This window comes from Bison bison, unplaced genomic scaffold (genome assembly GCF_000754665.1).
Source record: "Bison bison bison isolate TAMUID 2011002044 unplaced genomic scaffold, Bison_UMD1.0 scf7180017864108, whole genome shotgun sequence".
Taxonomy (NCBI): domain Eukaryota; kingdom Metazoa; phylum Chordata; class Mammalia; order Artiodactyla; family Bovidae; genus Bison; species Bison bison.
The window spans coordinates 2,569,707-2,589,067 of NW_011494680.1; the positions used below are offsets into that span (position 1 = coordinate 2,569,707).

General features: G+C 44.2%; 1 protein-coding gene across 1 annotated transcript in view; it reads left to right on the top strand.

Moving 5' to 3' along the window:
* The window catches only part of FBXO32 (F-box protein 32), a 38,221-nt gene that overhangs the window by 7,534 nt on the left and 11,326 nt on the right, over positions 1-19,361 (top strand). The window contains exons 4-7 of the mRNA XM_010838912.1: positions 800-849; positions 1,900-1,992; positions 15,433-15,526; positions 16,368-16,552. Of these exons, the coding sequence (XP_010837214.1) occupies positions 800-849; positions 1,900-1,992; positions 15,433-15,526; positions 16,368-16,552 (422 nt within the window). The remainder of the gene's footprint in view (positions 1-799; positions 850-1,899; positions 1,993-15,432; positions 15,527-16,367; positions 16,553-19,361) is intronic.

A 19,361-nucleotide genomic window follows, 5' to 3' on the forward strand; every position in this document is an offset into this window, starting at 1 on the left:
GTTTTGATTGGTTCTTGGGGCGGGAGCGGGGGCGGTCGGGGGCGGGAATCACACCTCACGTGTTTGGCATTGGCTTTCACATTGACTGTGTCATTGACAGAGGTTACAGGGATCTCTGCACTCGAAAACGTGGTTGTGCGTTTTAGGAGTGAGATTAATGTATTCTTTATAGTTGTGTTTATAAGTCAGTTGCTAGTTGGGGTGTTTTTTCCCAGCTTGTCACTTATATTGACAGTTTAGTTATTATTCAGTAATATGGTCAGCCCAGCAGTGTGTGCTTTCATTTGGAACTGGGTTTTGAGGCTTTGAATGTACATTCCCCCCCACCTCTTTCCTTGTATAAATACTAGTAACAGTTCTAGATGCTGGATGTATGAACAGAGAGTCTAAATTTCTGTTAATAAGCAGGAATTACAGATCTTTAGTTGATTCCATCTGTACTGCATGGCTTTCTCATGTTATCTGTTTTATTTCTACTCTTTAAGGCGTTGTTTAACTTGTAGGCTTGGCATTTAACACCAACTTGTACTTGGGTATTAGATTTTTTTTCTTTAATTTGGAGCTTTGGTATACTCGATCTGAGTATCAAAGACTTGAAATGCCTTCAACAAAGTAAATTATAACTCTGGTATTTATACACTGCAGAAATTAGGCATTTGCATCCCCTTAGACTGTCAGTAGAGTCTTTGTATTTTCTGTCAAAACTTGTTAACACTTTGGAATAAATGAAAAATAAATGCAAAATCTTGGGCATGTTGTAAATTTTAAAGCTATTGGGTTTTTTTGTTTGTCTTTTTAGATTTCCACCAAGAAAAATGGATCTATGTTCACAAAGGAAGTACTAAAGAGGTGAGCACTCATCTGTTAAGGAGAATGCTTAGTTTTATACCTGCCCTGGGAGAATATAGGACTGTCTCCTTGGGTGTGGGTGGTGGTAGCTTGCAGCCCACTGCCTAGCCAACCATCAGAGTTTGGGGCTACAGAGATAGAGGCAAAAGTCACTAGGTGGACTCCCAAGTTGTTCAGTGAGATGATGACTGTAAAAGTGCTTTATGGAGATGAATATTCCCATCTCAAATGTACTGTTATAAAGTTCCAGCCTTTCCCTCAGGACAGTGCCTCCCTTTTGTTCTAACATCAGTTTTAGACTTCAACTCAGTTCATTTTAGCCCTGGAGGTTTACTTACTAAACACAACAGAAGTGTTTGTGCCTGCCTGGTGCGACACTGCGCAAACAAGATGCAGAAGAGAACACGATGTGGTAAGATCTAAATTTGCATGGTAGATTGATAGAATTTCTGTCACTGTCAGGGCCCTTGGAGAACTAGTTCCCTCTGTGATTTGAGGCCCTGAGAGGGAGACAGTGATATACCCGAGACCACCCAGGTACTAGGAGTAGAGCTGGGGCTGTGAGTCAGGGTTTTCCACCGTCAGTGCCTTGCGCATTCACAGGGGAAAGACCAAAACTTCCTGGCTCCTTCGTGAAGCCTTAAAAACGCTTCTGATGATCACAGTGAGAAAAGCCCTAGAGACGTGAGGCAGGGTGGCAGACAGAGCTAACACAGGCAGGGTTAATTCTACCCCCAGAAGTATGTTCCCGTGATCAACATATATCACATATCCATCTCCCAACCATTCCTCAACAAGCAAGTGCATGCGGAGGACAAGGGCCCACGGGGTACACATCATGACTTCAGTCACTGACTAAGCAACTGTCTGCTGAACCACCCATCTTTGTGGCTCATGGGGGTGAGGGGTAGTGGGGTGGAGGTTCCCAGCAAGAGCTGATCATGGTGCAGGAAAGGAGCAGGTTACCTGAGACAGCCACCCAGCTGGTTGGCAGAGTCCCGGCAGATCATTCTAGAACTTGACCTCCGCACCCCCTGTTTTCATATTCAGCGCCATGGATACTGCACTCTGGGGGAAGCTTTCAACAGGCTGGACTTCTCAACTGCCATTCTGGATTCCAGAAGATTTAACTATGTTGTACGGGTAAGTCTCTGTAGATTACCCAGACTCTCAAGTTGAAGTGTCTCTTTAGCTTGTCTTGAAGTAGCCCCCACCCCCACCCCTGCATGATAAGAATAAAAGTAACTTTTTAGGACCCTGGGCATCTTGAGGAAAGCAGAAAATGGACTCCTCAACTTCCCCTTCCCCGGATGGACTTCCGTTCCATATGGATCCTGTTAAGACGTGCCTGTGATTGGCAGCCCCAGACAGGGACCGCCATAATCCCTCATGTGAGCCACAGGGCGGGCAGCATGGGCTCTGGCAGCAACATTAGCCAGAGAGAATTTAGCAGAAAACAAGTTGTAAAGCACCTTGGCTTGTTTTAAAAATTTTATACCCCTCTGGTCATTCTCACTGGCCTTCCTCCTTGCCCAATTGTAGCTGACTCTGTGTGAACTTTTAAGACATTTCTGGTGTAAGCCTCAAAGCTGGGTGTTCAGGCACGTTGGAACCTTGTTTCCCTGACTCCCTTCCACCACCCCTCCACCGCCACGTGATGACAATATTCAGTCCCAGGTTCACTGCAAGCCTGAAACTACCCACTTGGGTCAGTTGCTTCCTATTTTAAACCCTGCGTTGGGGTGAAAAAAAAAATTAATGAGCTTTAGCAAAATAGTAATGATGAAGGTAGTAAAACAAGCTAAGCCTAACCATGACCTTCAAGTTACTGATTCTTTTTAATTGCTTGATGGCTGTTTTTCCCCCTAAGCTCCCTTGTGTGGTGTTGTCAGCGGTTCCATCCGGGAGGTAGCAGCTGTTTGGGTTTTAGGATCAGAATTAGGAGGCAGTTTACCCCTATGGGTGTTGGTCGGTCGGGTTTTTATTTTCTTTTTCCTGGGTTGTTGTGCTTCTCGGTGCCGTGTCAGTGAGTCAGATGATTGCAAAGGCTCAGCCAGAGCGATGACATTCAAGCCCCCTTGAGGCCTGGATCGTTCACCTGTCATCTGGGCAGATATAGGCCTGGCTGTCCCAACTGACCTGATTTTAAAACACACACACACACACAAACCCAGGCCTCTTGTAGGTTAGAAGCTCTGAGCTGGGCCCATGATCAGATCTGTCTGCTCTTCAGATGAACCCTTATTCCAGACCAAAAGGGATAACAATCAGAGACCTTCCTGATGAAATGTTCATGTCACTCAGTGTGACTCTGCTGACTCTGGGAGGTCATTTTGGCCCACAACTCAGTGCAGGCTGGTTGGAGTCAGGCCCAGGAAGACCTGGAACTTGTCACTAACAAAGTGAATAGTTTCCAATCTCCCAGATCTGATGTCTTGATCCCAAACTGATCAGCATATGGTTAATTTTTAGATGGTTCTCCTTTCTACCTGTTCTCCTTTCCCCAAGAAATAAGATAAAGCAAAGGAACAAAGGAGTTGAATTGTGGAGATCTAGTTCAAACAGTTGTGTGCACTGATACCTCTTAGCCTTCCATTAACCATGTAAAGTGTAGGTACTTTTATTCTCTGTTTACATAAAGAGAGAGGTACAGAGAAGTAAAATGACCTGTCCAAGGTGACAAAGCTACATAAGCGAAGATACCCAAATCTGAAACCGGCAGTTAAAGTCCACACTCTTTAGCTGCGACAAGGAGGAGCTCCATACAAGCAAAGGACTGAAAGTAAAGTGGCCTGCGGTCAGATCTCAGCTCCACGTCTTTCCGTTGTTTCACCCTCACGCTCCCAAGTGTCAGAAGGACTTAGAATAACCTAACTTCACAGAGTAGCTGTGAAACTCAGTAACATACATGGAAATTTTCTGCAGACCGGAATATGTTAGTCAAAGTCAGCTACTAATATTTGTTATTACCTACCTGTCAAAATTACTGTTTATAAGAGTCAACTCTAATTGATCACACAAGGCAATTTTATTTCTGGGAATTCAATTAATATTTTTGACTTTTATGACAAGATTTTATAATTGGTAAGCTTTTCCAGACTTAATTTTTAGACTAGTTGACTATTAAATCTTCTTGTGTGTTTAAAACATTATTGTTTATTCTCCCTGAAAGACCTTTTCAATTTGGTTGATAAAAAAAAAAAAAAATGATTTTCTACTTAAAAAAAAAAATACCTGGAGAATCATGCCCTTTGCTCTCGATTAAAACTCAGCATGAAGAACTTGTGTCTAACAGTATGAGCACAATCTCCTAATCTTGAAGTTAAAGAAACTGTTGAATGCTTTCTGTTATTAGGTTCAGAAAGAGGGGGAAAATATCTATTTTGGAAAGAATAATCTTTTTTTCCTCTTCACTGTTAGAGTCCTCTGTAATTTGAGAAATGTTATTTTTATAAAGAGCTTAAACATTTTAATGATAGGCACCACATTTTGAGGGTTTTCTTCTAAGGAACTTAAGACACTTAAGTTGTTCTCAAATAGTCTTCTTATCCTTAAAGCAACTTTGCAAAGTAGCTTGCCAGTGTTTTATCCTCATCCTACTGCTTTGGCCTAATGGTTTCTTAATACTACAATGATTCCTCAGTACCAGAAGAATCAACTTTGACGCCTTCAAATTTGTTTAACCTCTTTAAAGACAAAGTACATTTTTAAAAATGAATCGTATTCATACTGGCTATCAATCTCCATAAAAGAGACAGGCAGAGGGAATGAAAAAGATGGCCAACAATCCTATCTCAGTGTTATGATTTTTATCAGATAGCATGAAAATTTTGTGGAACTTTTAGAATCAGAAATTTGATGATAAATTGGAGAGGTTTTTATATAACGTTTGTACCTTTGCTTAATTGGCTTTAGGCTACACTCACTGCCTCTACCGACTTCTCTCCATACCACCAATGGCTTAAACACAGTTTTAACTGTGGTTTTTAAAGATGATTTAAAATCTCTAAAAGCAGAAACTTACCCACTTATGAAAGGTCACTTTTTCAAAAATGGGTTTACACCATGCCTCAAGACCAACACATTTTGGAAATTCCCCTAGGGAGCCGATGAAGATTCCAGGAGATGGGCCAGTGGTGGGGTTAGAACTGTAACCAGGAAAACACAAGTGCTGACTAACCCATCCAGGGCACAGAGAGGCCAGCAAAGTAGGTCTCCAGAAGACACACAGTTGCACATTAGAAGCACCTGTGAAACATTTTTCTCTAGGAAGCCCACCTCTAGTGCATTCGAGTTCATCAGCTGAAGCTGGTACCCTGGCATTGCTACTTAAGTGTATCCACCAGTTGATGCTAGCGTGTTTTCAAGTTTGCCAACCAGCCCAGAAACCGCTTGGGAACCCAACTTATATTTTGCATAATAAGTTTTTAAACAAGACACACTGAGGCATGAGTGCAAGAGAGGGCTTTAACACTTTAATGCCAGAATGATCTTTGGTCCTCCCAGCTCTCTCTATGGCATGAGAATGTGGCCAAGTACTTGGTAACTCTAGATGCTGCCTTTAGACCAGGAAGAACCTTGAATAGCAATTTCCTGACCTTAATGAAGGGGATTCCCAGGTGGCAGTGGTGCTAGTGGTAAGAACCCAGCTGACAATGCAGGAGACATAAGAAATGCAGGTTCAGTCCCTGGCTCGGAAAGATCCCCTGGAGGAGGGCATGGCAACCCACTCCAGTATTCTTGCCTGGAGGATCCCATGGACAGAGGAGCCTGGCGGGCTACAGTCCATAGAGACGCACAGAGTCGGACACAACTGAAGCAACTTAGCATGCACGCACACATGACCTTAATGAATTGCCCCTTGTGTGCAACAGTTGGGGAAGGACAAACAAAAAGTTTGCAACCGCATTCTCTCCGCTCCTCTGCCATAGAGAACATCCACAACCTAAACCGATGCACATTTTTATTTTTTTCTGCATTACAGCCCTAAGTCCATTTGAATGTTTCCAGCAAGTTACTGACTTCTTACCACCCCCTAAAAATCTTTTTCCAAAAACATGTTTTAGTTTAAGTTGACCGGCGGTTTGGCAAACGAAAGGCTGAAATATGGCACGATAATGACTCAAATTTAAACCCAGTGCTTTCAATTAAAGGGCGTGCTGTTGCCAAGCCCCTGATGGGTCATGATGTGTGCGGGCAGCTGGGCCCTGCACTGGGTCCCTCTGCCCAAGTAACCTTGGATTAATCTGGTGGTGCACAGCCTTCCTTTGCTTAAAGTTCGAGTCTTGCCCCCTGGGTCTTAAAACTGGTGGTGTCTTCTTCCTTCGAGACTGAGAAACCGAGATGGAGGGAAGGAGGCCAGCCCTCCCAATGGCAATAAAATCAAAGGAGCAGAGCCCTAAGCCCGTTTGAAAATGAGGGCAGAAGTGGTTGGGAACTGGGAGAATCCACCCGTAGGGTATTAGCACTGAGGGTCCCGAGCTAAGCTTAAGGTAACTGCTGATTAGGGTGCTGGCGATTTTACCAAGCAGTGCTGCATCTCAGGATTCCTAGCTTTCTCAGTCGTCCTAAGCATTTAGGCAAGGAGATCGTGCAATTTCTAGGTGCCCTAAGAAGTGGGGGACACTCACAGGCCTTGAGGGTATGACCATGGAATTGGAGGAGTACATGCAGAAATAGGGGGCTACCTGAAGAAGTGGGGGTGCCCACCAATGACAAAAGTAACAGAATACTTGCAGAAGTAGGGGGTACCCACCGAAGTGTGGGCGCCCCCAAAAATGGAGGAAGGCTGGAAGACCAGAATAATGGTGTTTTTGACCACGGACAACTGACAGTGCACGTATTCTCAATTTATATATATTCATAAATTCACTTGTAAATCATACACAGACGCATGCATGCATGCTCAGTTGCCTCAGTCATGTCCAATTCTTTGCTCCCCTGTGGACTATAGCCCACCAAGCTCCTCTGTTCATGGGATTCTCCTGGCAAGAATACTGGAGTGGATTGCTATGCCTTCCTCGTGGGGATTTTCCCAACCCAGGGAGTGAACCCACGTCTCCTGCATCTCCTGCATTGCAGGTGGATTCTTTATCTGCTGAGCTACATGGGAAGCCCCATATACCTCTAAAAGGTGCTAATAATGGTACCTACTCTCCTATTGCTACAAAATTAAACTGAATTTAATCCCTTGAAATGCCTTTGAACAGTGCCCAGTACATCCATTGCTGCTATAACTATTGTCATCTTTAGGGTGGTAATTAGGCATTAGAAAATATATGAAAATAGAAATTAAAGATGAAATAAAATATAGAGATTGACTTTTTTATGATTTTCCTACCTGATTTTCTTTTGCATCCCACTTTGGAGATGGAGAAACACTGGAGGTAGATTCTTGGAAGAGGTTGAACCTGAGAGTCTCCTTCCTTGAAGGAAGGCCAGGATTTGGCCAGGTGGAGAGACAGTAGAAGGCTTTGCAGAGACAAATGGCACGAGCCCCAAACTGGAGATGGGAAAAAGAGAAAAGGAGAGTCAAGGGCAGTGTGACAATGAGCCTGGTTCAGTGCTAGGGTGGGGGTAAAGAGGCTGCACAGACAGGGAGCCTGATTTCAGCAGACTCATTGTGGCAAACAGAGGTGCTCAGGTCAATACAGGAAACAGGGCATCACTCTAAGTTCAGAATTTTCTGGGATGGATAGAAGACAGAGAGGCAAGTTGCTCTCGGCTGAGAATACAATTGATTTGTATAAACTTGGCCCTCAGTTAGAGAGATGTTTCACTTGCAAATAATATTTACCCAATCTTGACATGCCTGGAGATTATTAATGTAGCCAAAATGCTCCCTCTTCCAACCTGTCAGTGTTCAGGCTCAAAGTCAGGACAAAACTTTCCAGGTTCTAATCTAGGTTGTCCATTGAATAAATAAGGGTCTTGCAAGTACACAGAGGTACTGCCTGATATAACCAAAGGTTTATTGCAGAAGACATAATTTTCCTATGGGCACCCAGCTTGGGTACTGAGCATGGGAGAAAGGGTAGGGGCTTCTCCAAGCTTCTTAAAGTTTTTTCCTACCTTTGAGAATCCTTTGGCATGTTTTCTAACCGGACATGAATGTCCTTTAAACCTCAGAGCCTACTGTCATAGGGAAAAGAGAAATTTAGGGATGAATTACATTTTTAACAATATTCTATGCAAGACAGAGTATGTTTGGGTATGCATGCTGCATAGCTAACCTCGAACCAACAAGGCAAGTAGCTGCTCTTTCTGTTTGTGCTTCTGAAGCCCCAGTTGCCTGGTATTCCTTTAAATCTCAGCTGCTTGCCTTCCTGGTAAGTGTTAATGATGTGTTTGCATTAAAAGTGATGTATCAGTCTGGGAAAAGACCCCATATGAATACCAGCCTGACAGTCCATACCATCTACTGTTGATCATGTCATTTGACCCCCCCTGAGCCCCCTTTTCTAAAGCAGGAGGGAATATGCATAAACTGTTATCCAGGGCCCCTCGAGCTATACTACTCCTTGAGTCTAAAGACAGATGTGTTAAATATATATATACAGTTGAGTGCCTGCCATGTGCCAGGTGGGGTTAGTTGTTGTTGTTCAGTCACTAAGTCGTGTCCAACTTCCTGTGACCCGATGAACTATAGCACCCCAGGCTTCCCTGTCCTTCACTATCTCCATGCATTTGCTCAAACTCATGTCCATTGAGTCAGTGATGCCATCCAACCGTCTCATCCTCTGTTGCCCTCTTCTCCTTTTGCCCTCAATCCTTCCTAGCATTAAGGTCTTTTCCAATGAGTCAACTCTTCATATCAGGTGGCAAAGTTTTGGAACTTCAGTATCAGTCCTTCCAATGAATATTCAGGGTTGATTTTCTTTAGGATTGACTGGTTTGATCTCCTTGCCATCCAAGGGATGCTCAGGAGTCTTCTCCAGCAGGTTGGGGTGGGGTAGAGTGGTAAACAAAACAACCCTTTCTGTCTTGAGGTTTCTATTCCAATTAGACAGTCAGCAAGCAAGTAAACAAGATCATTTCAGACATGTACAAATGAAATGATGAAGAACAATGAAACCATAGTAAGATCTAGGAGAGTCCAGAAAGGGCTCTCTGAGCTCTCAGCAGGCAACATTGAAACCGAAACCTGAATGGAGCTTCCCATGAAGATGTGCCCGGGACAAAGCCTGAGAGGTGGGAATAAGCTAGAAGGTGGTTCGGGGAACCAGAGGCGGGCTGTGGAGCCAGAGCGGAGTCAGCTGGGGAAGGACTGGGTGCAATGAGGCTGGACAGGGAGTGAAGACCAGGTCAGGGAGGACCTAGCTAGTCATGGTCAGGAGGCTAATTTTTTTTCTAAGGGCCAAGGGAAGGCATTTGAGGATTTCGAGCAGAGAAGTGACTCAAGCAAATTTATTTTTAAAAGTCTGAATGCTAAAAAAAAAAAGTCTGAATGCTGTGATGAACCAAACGGAAGAGACGATAGAAACCTACTTTTTCTGCGGGCAAAGTGAGATATGAGGGCAGTCTCTTTTCTGCCCATTCATCTTCCACACACCCCTTCAAGCTGTGGTTGGCATCCGTTCCGAGATTGGCTGTAGGATGTTGCTTGCAACTAGATTTTTCTTCTCAGTGTGTCTAAGAGTAGCATGAGTCAAAGCCGAAGGGCAGGATGTGGTTTCGGCACGCGGTGACCACCAGCCCTTCCTCCGGGAGCCCAGAACCGGTCCTGTTACTGCACAGCTAGTCACTGAGGATCCTACTGGATCCCCAGGCAGTCCCACAGTAATGATAGCCTGGAATTAGAACCCTCTTCTCACCCCCACCACGCCCCCGCCTCTCTTTAAACACAGCCACAAATTACTGGCACCTGGACTAAAATTTGCCCAGCAGAAAACAAACAGCCATTTGCAAATAGTCCGTTTTCCTCTTCTTTTTCTCTTGTGGCCAGAGGCAAAGAATCCAACTGGCTAAGTCATCTTGGTAAATAAATTGCTAGATACAGCTCTACACCCCTAGGCACACAGCTCCCTTGACACAAGTAAAATTAATCAATTCTGTCCTCCTTGCTACCAGTTTCATACAGTACTGGTTCTGGATCTGTAGAATTATACTGATGTGGAAAGACCTACGTGATTTACCTAAAGCTATTGGCTTCCCTGATAGCTCAGTTGGTAAAGAATCCACCTGCAATGCAGGAGACTCCGGTTTGATTCCTGGGTTGGGAAGATCCCCTGGAGAAGGGAAAGGCTACCCACTCCAGTATTCTTGCCTGGAGAATTCCATGGACTGTATAGTCCATGGGGTCACAAAGAGTCAGACACAACTGAGCAACTTTCTCACACACACACACTGCCTCATCATGACTGAGCAACTAACACACACACAAATGTGTTGTTTCAAGAAGGACGTGGCAACCCACTCCAGTATTCTTGCCTGGAGAATCACATGGATGGAGAAGCCTGGCGGGCTACTGTCCATGGGGTCATAAAGAGTCGGACATGACAGAGCAACTCACACACACACACACACACACAAACATTTTATTAACCCTTTCTGGATATTATTTCTTCCTTAATGTTACAAGCTGATTACCTATCACAGGGTAATATTGATATAAGGTTTTCAGACTCTGTTTCCTAGAACATAGCAATACATGATATTACTACTATTTTTAAAGTTTGGCCCTAGATGCAAATTTGATTAGCCTTGAGAAACTGAAGTCCTTAAACTATCAGAAAAACCTGTTCTCAGGACTTCCCTGGCAGTCCAGTGGTTAAGACTCAGCGCTTCCACTGCAAGAGGCACAGGTTCAGTCCCTGGTTGGGGAACTAAGATTCCCACATGCCACCTGGCATAGCCAAAAAGTTAAAATAAATAAATAAATAAATATGTTCTCTGTTAGACATATCTGGGCCCAAGTCCTGGCTCCTCCACTTGCTACAGCTGTATGTCTTTAGATGAGTTGCATAGTTTCTCCGGGCCACAGTCCTCTTTTGACTAGTGGAGAACCCACTTCATTGGGTTGCCATTGAAGGTGAAATAAGATCACACATGTAAAGTAGTGACCACAGTCACTGGCATTTGGCAACCACCTGTTAGTGTTTACAAAATGAGACTTCATGGTAGATGCACCTAGGTGAGTCATAGAATGTATCAACGTTAACTTTTATCATCAGACAAGAAGCTATTAAATGTATCAGAACTATAATAAAAATGACAGAAAGGAATATGAGAATTTGAAAGAATTTAAGCATTTGGTTGACAATATATAAAGTTGAAATACAACAATTCTAAAGGTCTTTAAACCAGCTGTACTTTACCCTACTAATTCACTACGCCTTCCCTGGCAATAATTTTACCTAGTAATATTCTCTGTGCTATGATAAGAAACAAATGATAGTAATTTATTGAGTATATTTTTGGTATCAGGCATTGTTCTAAGTGCTTTATGGATGCATTTAATCTTCACAACAATTCTAAAGCAGGTACTGTTACCGTGTACATTTTAAAGCTAGGGAAATGGAGGCCGGCAGTTTGGCTCTAGAGCCCTCACTCTTGAACTCTGTGATAAATATATATATCAAATTCTATACTCTATCAGAAATTGACAGACTGTAGCCCAAGAGCTGAATCTGCCCCCCATGTCTGTTTTTATAAATAAAGTTTTATTGGAACACAGCCACACCTGTTCATATACATACTGTCCTGGGCTGCTTTTGTACTACCATTGCTGAGTTAAGTAGTTGCAATAGAGACTTTATGGCTCTCAAAGGCAAAAATATTTACTATCTAGCCCTTTACAGAAAAAGCTTTATGGAAATGATAACCCTTGATATCAACTTAAAACTTCACTAAAAGATTGGGATTTGGAAGGGAAAGAAATAATACCTTATTGTAATGATGCCCTGTATTTGGTTTCTATATACTGATCTCACGTAATTCTCATTACAGCCTGTGAAGTAGGTAGTCTTTTTTTTTAAGTTGTTTATTTACTTTTGGTTGCACTGGGTCTTTGTTGCTGCATACACGCTTTCTCTAGTTGCGGAAAGTGGGGCTGCTCTCTAGTTGCAGTCTGCAGGCTTCTCACTGCAGTAGCTTCCCTTGTTGCAGAGCACAGGCTCTAGGCTCCCGGGCTTCAGTAGTTGTGGCACATGGGCTTAGTTGCTCTGAGACATGTGGGATCTTCCTGAACCAGGGATCGAACCCGTGTCCCCTACATTGGCAGGCAGATTCTTAACCACTGGGCCACCAGGGAAGTCCCAGGTAGTCTTTTTTTTTTTAATGTCCACTTCAGAAATGAAGAAACTGAGGTTCTGGAAAGTAAAATGACTTACATCACAGACTAGACGGTAACCCCCCTGAGTCTAGGGATCGTGTGTCTTAATCCACGTCACCTACCACAACATTAGAACAGAACTGACACGCAGAAAACACTTGCTAAGTGATTGACAGCTGCAAAGGTCACCCAGCTAGAGCGTCCGGTCTCCTCCTGTTCCAGGGTTCTCTCGTGACCCCGAGGCTGCCTGGCGGTGAAAGGAAGGACTTTCTTTTGACACAGGAATAAACAGAGGGTGGTTGACATGGTATTCTTCTGCCAATTGACTGGTTTTTGCTACTCTATCTTGCTGCTCTTCCTTAGTCAAAGATCATCTCAGTCAGGCTAAAGGGTTTTTCTTGTTTCCCCTCAAATGCACAGTCATAGCCTTGAGAATTTTTGTGTTCTTGGGATTGGTGCAATTTTAGACAAGATTGAAGCTGACGCCCTCGTGAGATGGCAGTCACATGGAATGGGGCTTTTGGATGGATTTCAGGCAGAGTTCTGCCTACCCCACCTCCTACCCCGTGATGAGTCATGGCTCACAGCCGACTGCCCTTCCCAGAGCCACCTCAAGACTGTTGTTTTCTTTCATCTTGCTTTGTGCTGGTCATGTGAGGCTCAGGGTATTAATAGGCTGTGGTCTTGGCCTTCTGGATCTTGTTGTTGGTCAGGGAGATAAACGAAAAGTTTGGCCAGTCCTTTGTGCCATTTTTCACCCCTCTCTCGACTGTCACGTGTTGGCTGGTGACAGAGCTGAGCTGGACATGCAGAGGACATCCAGTCTGGTCACCCCCCTGGGGACATGGCCTCTGCTGATGTGTTGACTTCTTTCCTCTCCTCATGGGCATTTGGTCAGTTCCTGACATCCAACCTTGAATCCCCAGTACTGATCTTAGCAAACCATCCTTTCTTCACCATCCTCCCCAGCCCAAAGACGGCATCTCTCCCAGCATGTGTGAGATATACCTAAGCCAGGCAGGGAAGGATTGGGGGTCTTGTTGTTGTTGTTGTTCAGTCACCAAGTCGTGTCTGACTCTTTATGACCCCGTGGACTACAGCACACCAGGCCTCCCTCACCACCTCCTGGAGTTCACCCAAGTTCATGTCCGTTGAGTCAGTGATGCCATCCAACCATCTCATCCTCTGCCGCCCTCCTCTCCTTTTGCCTTCAGTCTTTCCCATGATCAGGGTCTTTTCCAATGAGTTGGCTCTTAGCATCAGGTGGCCCGAGCATATTTTTAACTTCGAGCATAATTATTTTCAGGAAATTAAAAGTCTGTGCGTGGTTCAACAGGCTCCTAAGGAGCTTCATGGGGACAAAACTTTTTAAACAAATGCCTTGGAAACAGAGGTTCTTTGAATTGCCTGGGACTTTGATCCAAAAGTTTCAATTCTTCTCTACAGCCCAATTTTTTAAATCTCACTTTGCTAGTTCCCTCAGCCTGGATTCCAGTACCCAGTACAGTGTCATATTTGGTGATTACTGACCTGAAGTGAAGTTGGGCTGGGGCCTGGCCCAGGAGATGAAACTTCTTTGGAAAGTTTCCTAGGAGCAGAGACTCAAGCTTTAACATAAAGGGGAATCTTGGTTCTCTACATCTAATTGACTGGCTGTGAGACTAGTCAGTTTTCCTTTGCCTGGTGGGGTTCCGGGTGCAGTTAATTACTTTCCGTTTATATCAACCTCTTTTGTTCAGTAACTGTGAAAGCATGAAGTGTGTTAAGAAGATCCTGCTGATCCCTTTCACTCTTTGTGGTGTAGTTGGTGAAGTTTAGTCTCTTGGGCCTCATTTTGCTCATTTGTTAACTGGGTTGAACTGTATGATCACTAAGACCCCATTTCAGTCTAAATTTTCATTTTTTTCAATGACAACATTTTTGATTAAAAAAGAAAAATCTTTCCATATCTGTAAGAATTTTACTTTTGAGGGAAAAAGAATGATTATGCTAAGGGTGCACCAACTTAAATTATTATCTTTATTTCTTTTTGTTTAGTGATAACATGGGTGGGGGGAATGGACCATACTCCCACAATAAACCAACCAACCTCTATTTTCTACCTAATTTATGCCAAGTGCTCTGCTAATGGCTTTATGTGTGTTTCCTCATTTAACACTCACCAATCTTGAAGACTCTAGTATTACAAGTACAGATGAAGAAACTTGGGGCACTAAGAAATTCAGGAAGTTTCCCAGAGTCACAGAGCTAATAATTAGTCAAAACAAGACTTGCACATAATTTTAAGAACTACAAGGATCCTAACCTCTAGGTAGAAAGATATGTATACACTATATATTCCTGAAGGTCTCTTTTCCTGTTATTAGCTTCTTTCTTTTTTTCACTCTACAAGTTTTTATTAGAATTTTACTATATCTTATATTGTTTTTTTCATTTTATATTGGAGTATAGCCAATTAGGGGGCTTCTCCAGTAGCTCAGTGGTAAAGAATCTGCTTGCAATGCAAGAGCCACAGGAGATGTGTGTTTAATCCCTAGGTCAGGAAGATCCCCTGGAAAAGGGCATGATAACCCACTCCAGTATTCCTGCCTGGAGCATCCCGTCAACAGAGGAGCCTGGTGGGCTACAGTCCATAGAGTCACCAAAGAGTCAGACCCGACTGAAGCAACTTAGCACACATGCACACACATAGCCAGTTAACAATATTGTGATAGTTTCAGGGGGACAGCAAAGGGATTCAGTCATGCATTGGCATCTTTCTACAAAGAGTTAAGCGTGATGAAAGATTCTAATTAATGGACATGTTTATTGAGCACTGCATAAGCAGGAGATATCTGGATAAGAATTGCCACTTCCTTGAAAAGTGCACATCACTGCTGAACTTGAGCTTTTTGGTGCCTTGAGAGCAGTCCCAGCCAGTGGGGAGAAGTTCAAGTCCGGGTAGAACTCCCTCTGGGAGTGATTATATAGAACTCCAACATCACGGGTCATGGGAGGTTTTGTTCCCCTTGGAAAACCTCAGCTTCACTTGTTGAAGTAGGACAAGTAGAATGAATTAGCCCTGACTGATGCCAAGCTCTTTATATTTAAAAGAAAAAAAGCAATTAAATATTCAACCTGATGCCGAGGTTTTGGATTACCCCCATTTGTCTTTCACTCAGAGCATCTGCTTTTTATTGCATTGTGGCCCTGTCTGCCATTTATCTCTCCCCGTCAATCCATATCTATGTGTCACATGACTCAAAAGTGAAGATTAGAGGAGAAAAATATCTCTGTAGTCTAAGCCTGGCAACTTCTATTTTTATCCACAGCTGTTGGAACTGATAGCGAAGTCACAGCTCACATCCCTGAGTGGCATTGCCCAGAAGAACTTCATGAACATTTTGGAAAAAGTGGTACTGAAAGGTGAGCTCTTTCCCACTCTCTCACCCCCTTTTATAGGCCTGGGGCTGGGCAGATGGATTTTCCAATGCAGTGGACATGTCACTGGATTTAAGGGAATGTGAGTGGATGGAAATGAATGACTCCAGATGCATTTCATGGGTGCCAGATTCCAGTTGAGAAAGGAGGGCCATTCGTGCGCATGACAAAGGATGAGGCGATGACCATCCTGTCGTATTGGAATCACCCATTTGTCCTGCTCTCTGCCTCTCAGGCTTCTCAGTGGAGGCACACGTCCCAACCTTGGCTACCAAACCTCTAGATTCCACATTCCTAGAAAAGTGAGCAGGGTGCAAGGCAGGATAGATTCACAGACTCTCTGAGCTAGAAAAAACTGGACGTCTGTGGCTCAACTGACTCATTGTATACATGAGAGAAAGAGTGGTTTATCCACAGTCACACAAAGAGGCAGCCAGACTGGATGGGAATCCAAGTTCCTGACCCCTAGACCCATGCTTCTACCACTGATCATCTGAAAGACACATCACTGCTGGGCAAGAGACACTGCTTTCAGATCAGGTGAGCCCATGGTGCTGGCGGGACCAGTGAAAAGAGAAACAGTCTTTGTGGAAAATGGAGAGAAGAGAACAAAGAGGGACCTAGATAATGGAAACTCTACCCCATACCCTCGAGTGCAGAAGCTTAGGCAAGTGTAGAATAAACACCAGTGAGAAAGAAGACCATATCCCCTGGGAGTGTACCCGGTAACACGAGCACAATAGAGCAGAAGAAAGGACCACTTGTAAAATTATGGAGTGTTCTAGTCTCATAAACTCTTCCTACTGTTTTTCTCCCCACACTCAAGTCCTTGAAGACCAGCAAAACATTAGACTAATAAGGGAGCTCCTGCAGACCCTCTACACATCCTTATGTACCCTGGTCCAAAGAGTCGGCAAATCTGTGCTGGTGGGGAACATCAACATGTGGGTGTATCGGATGGAGACGATCCTGCACTGGCAGCAGCAGCTGAATAACATCCAAATCACCAGGGTAAGCAGGGACCCCCCAGCTTCCTCCCAGCAGGAAAGGCCCCTCTGCAGTCAGTTCCTCTGTCGAGATGCTGGGCAGCCTCACCAGGACTTTAAACCCGCTCTGGTGATGGAAGAGCCTAGATGGCTCTGCTCGGGTACTGTATCTTGGGTGCTGAGGGTGGGCTGGGGACTTTCTGATAAAGGGAGGGTGGGAAGAACTTGGCAGAGCAGGATCAAAGCCCATGGAGGATGACAACCAATGGAAAGGTGGGAAAAACTGGAAACTTGACCTTTGGATCAGATGTTGGCTATACCACTGAAATCTTCAGTGGGATCTGGAGATTTCTGCCCGTTTCCTCTTAAAGTACAAGTTCGTTTATAGCTTTAAGATGCTGCCTGGAATACAAAGAAGCTATGACGGCGGTGGCTTGGAGAACTGATGGTACCAGCCTTTTAAAACTCTAGTTCCAGTTATTAACTGGAAGGAAAGGAAGCCTTTGAGTAAAGACTGTAAACATACAGGTGGGGAAAGAGATGGGCAAGTCTCACTCAAGGCACACAAATCAACCAAACCCCCCACATTTCCAGCTTAACTACTACCAGTAGTTTCTTCTGTCTTGTAAAACATAAGCTGGCCCCCTTGCTCTTGTCCTCTTGAGAGTGAGCAGAAGGACCAAGACACACGAAAAATGTGAGAAAGATGTTGGTGTAATCTCTCAAGGCTCCCTAATGGACAGACACACTTAGGCCGCTCACGTAGCACTTGGCTGACTTATCTAATCACTCACCACGGCTGTTTTAAGTGGTTCTGGGATCCAGCCTGATAAGTTAGGTTCTGCCTCGTCTCTTGAGAATGAAACATAAAAAAAAAAAAAAAACTTCTTTGACCTCTTTTAAGTGTTTCACTGTATGAAGCTTGCAAAATTCAGTGTCCTTGACTTTATAGTTAATAACCTCTCTGTGTCTTGGGTTTTTTTTTTAACTCAGAAACAGAGGGAATAATTAGAAACCTCAGAGTTCTATGACTTCCTTAGAATTACATAGGCTACACTACACACGTACACACACACACTACATAGATACCAGTGATACCTAGTCAATTATATAAATGAGCAAATCCCATTAGTCTCAAGGGCATCTTCCCTCCAATAACTTGGAACACCCGTTTAGACGGTCCCGCTTGCCCAGAACTTGCCTCTGTTCTCTCTTTCCCTCACAGGAGCTGCCCCCTCCTTTGGCCACATCTGCCCACTTTCATGTGTCTGCTCTCCCTAAAGCCCTCCTTAGTTTATCTACAGACTCTCATGGGAGGTACCCATTGTAGTTGCTTCACCCTTCATGGAGTGAGGGGCGAGGAGGGATCAGAGAAGCCCAGTGATTTTCCCAAGTAACACAGCAGTCAGGCCAGAGCTGAGGTCAGAACCCTGAGCTTCTTATTCCTAAAATGGCAAAGCTTTTTAGCATCAGTGGTTTCCAAAATTTTTTCAATCCAGCTTTCTTCCAACTATGTATTCAGTGATTCAGCTTTTTGCAAACCTTTTAAATCCGATGAAATCTCACACAGGATGGATCAGACCCTGAAATTCATCTCAGTCTCCCCTCTGCTCATGGCACCCCAGCCAGGCCAAGCTATTCTCAGCTTGGTCCTACCTTGGGGCTTTGAAGATAGCTGCTGCTTCTGACCATCCAGTCTTTTGAAGCCTCTGTCATCTTACTGTCCTCAGAGCCGCTATGATGAACTGAAATTATCTGATACGTATATTCATCCACTGGCTTATAAACTCCGCAAAGAAAGGACAGTACCTCTAGTTCCCTGCTCTGTTTCCTGTCCCTGGACCAAAGCAGATGGCAGTCAGTAGACATTAGTTGAATGAATGAGTGACTGAAGGCAACTCTCCTCCCTACACCTACCTAAAGAACTTGCTCAGTGTTCAGAGGAATACAGTCACGAAATATTGCCCTGTATACAGATGAGGATGAAAATTTACCAACTGCAAGATCTGGGGATAGATATTCAACATCTCTGTGCCTCACTTTTCTCATTTGGGAAATAGGAGCAATCATGCCTATCTCATAGTCCTGGTATGAGATTTAATAAGTTAATACATAGAAAGCACTTAGAGCAGAGCCTGACATGTAGTATTGTAAATGCGTCAGCTCTTATTATTGTTATGAGGGGCTCACTCTGTGGCACTCTTCAAAGTCCTCTAATGTATTAATTAACTCGTTAGTGACTAATTGTAAGCAAAGTGAAAGTGAAGTCGGTCAGTCGTGTCCGACTCTTTGCAACCCCATGGACTGTAGCCTATCAGGCTCCTCCATCCATGGGATTTTCCAGGCAAGAGTGCTGGAGTAGATTGCCATTTCCTTCTCCAGGGGATCTTCCCAACCCAGGAATCGAACCCGGGTCTCCTGCATCGCAGGCAGACGCTTTACCGTCTGAGCCACCAGGGAAGCCTAATTGTAAGGAGGGGTGATTATAAAATTGATATTAACTGGCCGCTGTGCTCAGTACTTCCAGACATGGTCTCATGAGAAAAATCAGACTGAGCGGTTAAGAATAATCTGGCCGGGGCCTCCCCACCAATAAGATGTGGGCTGAACCCAGGCCTGTCTGCAGAAGCTTAAGATACCCATCAGTCTCTGCTCCCTCAGGCCCTCCTTCCTAACCCTCCATGGCTCTGAGCTACATTATTTTGATAGCAGTGCTGGGAACCCACGGAGCTCTGAAGTGCTTTTCACAGAAATGCCCACGTCTTCAGAGGAAAGAAAAATGGACAGAGAGAGAGAGAAAGTGAGGGTGGGCAGAAAAAAATTTAGTTGCTCAG